Genomic DNA, 8644 nt, shown 5'->3' with positions numbered 1-8644 from the left:
CAACAAGTGCTTGATTTAACATCGCGGCACGACGCGAATCACTTTCTGCCTCCACTTTGAACTTATAAATTGGACCCCAACTTTTGATTCTGCTCTGTGATCATGCTCCTTGGGTGGTAGAACGAATCTGACTGGCCCGATAAAACAATGTAGTATTCTGCACTTCTTGGCCTTTGGATGAGATGTGTATTCCCGACTTTCTGGCACGAAGAATTCCAGAATGTAGGCATCTTGTTCCTTACTCCTTGACTCCTCCAGTGGCTCGGACGACTCTATTTCCATATCATCATCCAAACACAATGTGGAAAAATGCTTGGAGTGTGGACCAATGCGCTCTACTACATGAACATTGGGATTGTCAACATCCTCAATATCAATGACACTAGAGTCAACTAAATATGTATCCTCAATATCCTTGGTTGACTCTAGTATCTCTTCTACGACATCGGCATCCTCAAAATCTAGTTCGATTGATTGTTGGTGTTCTACCCTGGCCTTCTCCTCTAGCTCCTCCCCGTATTTTTAAATCCTCCAGTATAATGGCAATTTCTGCAGCCAATTCATGCTCATATTGACTACTATTCACAATGTTAACTTGTTACACTTTATAGGGGTGTGCATTCGAATCGGTTTATCGATAAATCGAATCGATTATATGTTATCGAAATCGAAATCGAAAAAATCGAAACTTTATTGAAACGATAACGATAAGCATATGTACAAATCGATAATCGATAAGTAATTATCTATAAGGGTCAAAATCGAATCGATAAATCGAATGCACACCCCTAGACTGTTGACACTTGTTAAATGAGTAGTTACCTATTTGTGTAGATTAATATAACATACAAAATGTATATATATTCCGCTACTATTTTGAAAGCGGCTATACAATATTATTTTCCCTAATCTATACCCTTTCCTTTATCCTAAGTCCCTTACCCTATATTTCCTCCACCACATTTAAGGAATGATCATATTTAAAGACCAAGGGAATGAAGTTCAAATTAATGAAAAACAGAATTAGCCGTGATGATGTGTTTTGTTTTGTTTTTTTATACCGTTGAAGTGTTGGTGGCATACATTTGATCCCTTACTTTAGTTTTGTTGCATGTGCTTGTTGACACAATTTTTATATTATAAATGGTGTTCGTCTTATTTTATCTTCTTTTTGTCCATATTAGTTAGGCGCGTTTATAGCGATCTACTTTTCGTGGAATCCCGCAAATTTTCTTATTGGTGTAATCGATAACCGAATTGATAAGCCCCCAAAATCGATAAATCGAAATCGAAAAAGTCGAAACCTTATTGAAACGATAATGATAAGCATATGTACAAATCGATAACCGATAAATAATTATCGATAAGGGTCAAAATCGAATCGATAAATCGAATGCACACCCCTACTTTATAAGGTTCAATTAATTTATTCGCTTGAGCCTCCAAGTTGTGAATAGTTGCCTTTGCCTTTGTATCTGCTGTGGTTTCTCATCATATTATTCCACATGACACTTTAATATATCTTTGATCTCCTTTAGGTCAGCTTCCCTAGGTTCTTTGTTCCTATTATCCTCACAAGAAAAAGTAGAACCATCATAGTAAATGGGCTGGGGGAAGATAAGAAATATATGCACAACCATGAAAGTGACCATCTTGACCACCACACATATCACACACATTCCACACATAAGATTGAGTTGGTGCACAAAGCTCGCTCTCGGGAATATTTTGACAATTTTGCCCTGGGTGGTTTCCTCCACAATATGCATAAGGGGGATCAAAAGTAGAATTACCAACATCAAAACTCTCATAATTCCAAGATGCCATGTCCTCAGATCAAAAATAAAATTAAAAAAAATCAAATACAAGAAAACAAAAATAAAAGTTCAAACTTGCAACCTAGAAATATGTACACCTACAGCTACATCGTTAGTTCCCCGGCAACGGCGCCAAAATTTGATCACGCCCAACTATGCCTTATAAAAAGGACTAAGGGGTCGCTGCAAATATAATCCGGTTTACAAGTCCGGAGTCGAATCATACAGAGAACTAAGGTTTAGCTACAACTGTTCACTATCACCAAGAAGACAAGCTTGAACAATTCCAAACTTATAGATATTAAGATTCTTGTGTTTAACTAATTAATTAATAAATTAAAATAGTAAATTAACAACTAAAGATACTAAGGATTAGAGACAAGATTAAGGAGGTCTAGAGTTATGATTTTCCCTATTGTCGGAATCCTTCCCGCTACGTTTTCTATAAATTCGCCTAAGTATTCTCCACCGATCATGAGTGCTCTGACTGTCGTAACTCTCTCCCGAGTAATTACCACAATTTACTAATCATATTCTCCCAAATTACGCTAGCTGGCATTAAATAAGGCTCACTCGGATCGCACCCAAGGTTTCGTTATCCCTAATCCCACCTTTAAGCCCTCCGTATTGATCCCTCATATACGTAAGGAGTGATGTTGTTCAATTACTACCTAAATATGCACTCTCTCCCGAGTAATACATACTAAATAGGCACAGTCGATTAAGGCCTTTCAATCAACAACAACCACAATATAGTTGAACAAATAGAGGAAATACTACGGCAAATCTATATTAACGTAACAAGAAAATCATCCTCCAATAGGTTCCATCGAAACCCTAGATAACAAATTAGCTATTCATAATAATATGCATAACTAAAATACTAGAATTCATAACCAATAATGAAAACAGGAAGAAGGAAGTGAAAAACTCGTAGAAGAATTCTCCGCCTTGCTCCTAATGTGTTCTTGCCTCCTTAGGTCGAATCTCGTCTCCTTAGCCTCCTTAGGTCTAAATTATGTCAAAAGTATGTCCCCCTCCTCAAAATAGCGTTTTTACATGTATTTATACCAAATAGGGTCGGGCCCAGACGAAACACCTTTTCCTGCGCGAAATAGGACTCTGGCTCTATAAAATTTGCACAGGCGCGATGCATGGGGCGACGCGCCACGCGGTATGCTTGTGGGGATGTTCAGAGAATTGATTCTGACAGGCTGCAGGAATTGTCCACAGGCGCGGCGAGCCTCGCGCCGCTCCACGCACCGCGGTAGTGGGAATTCGGAATAACTTAAAACATGAAAGTTGTAGCTCTTTTAAATAGCTTTCCAACAATATATTTTGGAGCCCAAACAGAGTTCTGAGCAAAAAGTTATGTGCATTTTACTAGACAATGCACCGTATGCCCGCTCGATTCTTCATTTCGTTCTTAACTCTCATCCGTTGATACCCGAACCGATCCCGGCTTAATTCCTTGGGCTTACTCAGACTTCAAAGCTCCAAATCACTTGAATTCATTCCATAATATCTACATAGCTCGGAATTACTCTTGCAAGGTATAAAATACACAATTAGTGCAAACACTCGCGATTAAAGCTCAAACTCAATTAAAATGCAGTACATTAGAGTGTAATAAGCGACTAAAATACGCAATTATAACCTATCATCATGGACATAATTATTGTGATACTTGTACTGATAATAAATATTCGGTAAAGTTAATTCAGGCGCATACAACCTAGTTAGGACATCATCGTTATAAGAAAAGAATTAGGATTGTGAAATTCGTATTTTTTATCATTTTTCATTTTTTTATTTTGAAACTGGCAAATTAAAACCATATGGGATTGGTAGGTTGATTTCGTTAACATTTAGGTTTCAAGATGTGGGTACGTTACCTATTCCTATCAACCGAGAGGTTTCAAACTTACTACATGCTGTTTCAATTTTTGTAAACCTATTTTCTTTTTAGTTTGTTCCTAAAAGAATGATCCCTTTCTATATTTGAAAATAATTTACCTTTATGTAATGATTTATAACCACACAAAATATATGTGCCTCGTTTTACATCACAAGTTTAAAAGTCTTCTCTCTTTTTTAAACTCCGTGCCCGATTAAATAAATTCACGTAAATTAAAACAGAGCGACTATTAGTGATTAGTTAGAGAGGGAGTGAAGCACTGGGCTTGAACAAAAGAAGAAAAAAACAAAAGTGTGATTAAGCAAGTTTGACCGACTCTTTTTATGTATATCAAGGTCTTAACTCTTAATTGGTAATCACTAGGCTTGTTTTGACACCACCAAATTTTGCCAAAAGTTTAGGAAACAAATTTCTTCTTAGTGATTAGAGTTCAACCTCTAACAAATTTTTAGATAGGATAGTTACACAAATAGCCTACCAGATTCAATGTTTACTTTTTCTAGCAAGTATATATATAGATTATACATTGATTATATACAATTATACTTATATTATACATGAATTATATATATATTATATATCCATCGGCTATTTTTAGTTTACGAGATTAGGTGGACGGCTATTTGGGTTAATTCATTGTCTCATTAGTACTACTTCCTATCCATGTGAGATTCTTTATGTAACTGTTACAACAGATTTAGTGATAAAGTGTACTCATAATAAATTCCATGCATGTATTTAGAAAAAGGAATTTAAGATAGAGTGAAAAATATTCCAATATGTTTATTGTATGTTAGGTGCTGCCTTCTAGAATGGTCTAAGCAATGTAGGGTCGATACATTGATATTAATGCGTGGTAGGTACATCCCTTCCATTTTTTCTTTTGAAATGAACATAATAATTGGGATGAATAAAAAGTTAAGGAACCATTCTTATCAAGAAAATTTGAAATGGTTACAACCATGGGTAAGAGATCATGAAATAAAATTAACATTTTTGTCTTTACGAAAACCTAATATTTAATAAAAATATAGTTTTTTGAAATTCTTGTTCTTGCTTATTTTCTGTGGGATTCATTTGTGAAAAGATGTAACTTCAATTTAACAAGTGCTCCAATCAACTTCATAAGTTTGTTTGATGGTATCTTAGCTAAATGTTGCATTTATTTCGTATGAAACTTAAAGATCTTAAAAACTTTGCGTCAAGCTTTCAAATTTTCCAAGTATGAAATTAAAGGCAAAGGAGACATGGCTTATATGTTCGCAGAAATTGCTCACTTTTATAAGTTTTAACTTTTATAATCAATCTAATTTAATTATTGATTTGGAGAGAATTCGTATAACTAATCTGAATTAGTTTAGAATAGAAGTGTAATGCATTAATAAGTGATCGAGAAAAGATTATAACTCTCTTGCAACGGCCAAATAAACTACGTTGATTGGTAAAAAAAATTACCATGTAAATATTTTTAATCTGAATTCATTATTTTTTATTGTAAAAAATAAATGTATTTTTTATTGTAAAAAATAAATGAATTCAATTTGTCTGGTATCCGTTCCATAATGTTTTTGGAGTAAGAATTTATGTATGAAAATGTCTCTTCCTAATGTCATACACTTTTAGAAATATGGTTGCACATTTTAATTTTATTCTGAATTCGGATCTCAGTGTTATCCATTTAAAAAGAAAAAAAATATTTAAGTGTTTGATTTAAGAAAAAGAATTACACCGATAATTGAGAAATACTCCATTGGTCCTTCTTAGTTGTCAAGTTTGGGTTTTGCATGCTTTAAGAAAAATATTAATTAAATTATCCTTATTTATTTTTTGATTTTAGTTTATTACTACTTTTGCTTTTACTATATTAATCTATCTACATTAATTACTAAGGGCAAATGTGAAAAATAAATTAATTTTTTGTTAAGTTGTTAAATAATAATTACTTTGATCATATTTTGAATAACCATTATAAGGAAAAAGCACCGAATTAAATGAATGAATTTATATTTTAGGTGAAGAGAATATTACACACATTTTGATCCGAGGTATATATCCTTATTCCTTAACTCTATGTCTACGCAAAACCACCTGACAACCTGGATTCTATTGTTCACACATTGTTAGATATCATTTTCTTTCTTACCAACCTCCCCCTATATATAGAGCTATCATTCTCTCAAACTTAAAAGTTTATTCACTTCTTTCACTTTAGATATAATATAATCCTTAATTGTCTGACTCATTCCGAAAGATGAAGCTTTGTTTTGCAACTCTGCTTGTGGTGACACTTGTTCTTACTTCTTCCTTCATTCAAATAACTGTGGCTGGTTCAGGTATAATACTCTATTAATTTCTAGTTACCTTTTATGCATTCAAATTTTATTGCTTTTCTCTATTTCAGTTTCAGTGGCACGTTTTCTTTTGAATTTCTTTCGAAGAGAAAGATTCTTAAATTTGAAAATTAAATAATTTATCTCAAATTTTTTAGTTTTACCCTTAATAAGAAGCTTATATAGTCACATAAATATTATAAAATGGTTAAAACCACATATTTCAGAAGTTATCACAAATGTTATATAACATATACGTTTCAAAAGATTTTTTTTTTTTTTAACTTCGTGCTTATTCAGAACTTTGCCTCACAAATTAGAAGGGATGTAGTAATTATTTTTGGTTTGATGGTCTAATAATGAGATGTTATTTTTTTGAAGATTTCTGTGATTCAAAGTGCAAGATTAGGTGTTCAAAGGCAGGACGACAGGACAGATGTTTGAAGTATTGTGGGATATGTTGTGAGGAGTGCCAATGTGTTCCTTCTGGGACTTATGGGAACAAAGACGAGTGCCCTTGCTACAGGGACAAGAAGAACTCTAAGGGGAAGCCTAAATGCCCTTAAAATATTGTTATATTCCATACAAGAAATAGAGGCATAGAGCCTTTATTGAATCCTTCATATGGTTTATCTGATGTATGTTAGTCAAGAAATAAGTATACAAGTGAACAAATGATTTCTTTTATATGTTTTATTTTATTTTATTCATATTTGAGCTAAATCTACCAAGCTTTCAGTTGCCATAATAATTTGATGCTTGCCACCGCAAGAAACTTATTTTTGTGTATGTATTGGGATCATACGGTACAACATAACAAAATAGGTTATTTAATTAAGGGACTTCTACATGACTATCCATGCAGATAATTACCGGCTTGTATTCATTTTAAAAAAAAAAAAAAAAAAAAAACTTTTTTAGATGTGATTAAGTTCTGACAGACAAAATTACCTGATAAGTGATAAGTATATTGTTTGAAGACAAATATGCCAAATTAATTGGAGTGCTTACAAGTTAACTTGGACATCACTATAAACAAAATATTAAAAAAGGAACCCTACTCTCCTTCTCATTATCTTTTCACCTTTCTACCCCTGATTAAGAAAAGGGGTTTGGATTCATGGAGTACATCATAGAGGGGAAACTATCGGTGTAGTGGTCAGCTATGGCTACCTGGTACCTATGATGTTCTATACTCCCTCCGTCAATTTATGTAAATCTATTTTACTGGACGCGAAATTTAAGAAAAAATAAAGATTTTTGGAATTTATAGTCCTAAACAAGTTAAAAAGGGGCCTAGAATATTTGTGTGGTTATAAAAGCTTCTCATTAAGGGTAGAATTGTAAGTTTAAACTAAATTGTTTCTAAATTTAGAAAGGGGTCATTTTTTGGAACGGACCAAAAAGGAAATAGGTTCACATAAACTGGAACGGAGGGAGTAGTTCAAACCTGCAATTTTTTTTTTAAAAAACTTTCCTTCTCAAAATATTATTCTCTCCGTTCAATTTAAATGACATATTTTCTTTTATTAGTTTGTTTCAAAAAGAATGACGCATTTTTATATTTGAAAATAATTTAATTTTAAGCTTTTTATTTTACCTATTTTACTCTTAGTAAGATGTTTTTATAGCCACACAAATGACATGGCCCCAGAAAGCTTTTGTCCCTTAAACTTTTAGGACCGCATATTTCAAAAGTCTTCTTTTTTACTTTAAATTTTGTGGTAAGTCAAACTGCATCACTTAAATTGAAACAGAGGGAGTACGACTTGTGAATATGGCTTAATACAAAGATTGAATGACAGATGTATACGATCGAAACCGGGTTCGTCCATTGTTTGACCAATCGAGGCTGAAACACGGCAGATCAAAGCTCGAGCTCGGGTTATATCGAAACAAGGCGCAAAATTAGATCGCCGAGCTCGTGACCAAGAGACCGAGCAAGATCGAGGAAAACTTGTCGAGCTAAATACCGGAAAGCCGAAATATCCACAATCGGTCGAGGATCACGGCGGAAATCTCAGCACGTAGCAAGAAGAGGCCGATTAATTAGCAAATTGTGAGTTTTTTTACCTTGTATAGAATTATACCAAGAGTAGAATACCCCTACTATATAAAGGGGGGTTCTGATCATTTGTAGGACACATTATAACACGAAAAAGAAAGCAATATACTCATCATTTCTAGTTCTTATCATCTTGTTGTTCAGCTCTAGCACTAGTTGAGACATTTCTTGGCTCGAGGGTGATCAAAGTCAGAAGCTAAGACTGTTCAATTTTGTGGTTTGCATTTATTTTCTTATCGTTAATTTCAATATTAATCTGTCTTCTTAATTTGTACCAAGTTATATCACCTATCCTTAAAACCACATACAAATTCAATTGTTATCCAATTTTAAGGGTAAACAACAACACTGATCTCTAGTGCTATGTCTATATGCTACGTGATCCAAAGACATATACTCCTAACAGTTTACACTATATATATATATATATACATGTGTATATATATATATATATATATATATATATATATATATATATATATATATATATATATATATATATATATATATATAA

The 8644-nt window shown here is 33.2% G+C and overlaps 1 protein-coding gene across 1 annotated transcript; it reads left to right on the top strand.

Moving 5' to 3' along the window:
- Window positions 1-5910: 5910 nt before the first annotated feature.
- Window positions 5911-6759, top strand: LOC109205664 (peamaclein). The gene is made up of 2 exons (XM_019368400.1): window positions 5911-6068; window positions 6447-6759. The coding sequence occupies exons 1-2, from the start codon at window positions 5987-5989 to the stop codon at window positions 6629-6631; spliced, it is 267 nt and encodes an 88-aa protein (XP_019223945.1). The 5' UTR covers window positions 5911-5986; the 3' UTR covers window positions 6632-6759.
- The last annotated feature ends 1885 nt before the right edge of the window (window positions 6760-8644 follow it).

Source organism: Nicotiana attenuata, unplaced genomic scaffold, assembly GCF_001879085.1.
Source record: "Nicotiana attenuata strain UT unplaced genomic scaffold, NIATTr2, whole genome shotgun sequence".
NCBI lineage: Eukaryota > Viridiplantae > Streptophyta > Magnoliopsida > Solanales > Solanaceae > Nicotiana > Nicotiana attenuata.
Note: the sequence above shows the minus strand (reverse complement) of the source record. Positions and strands in the feature narration are given on the sequence as shown.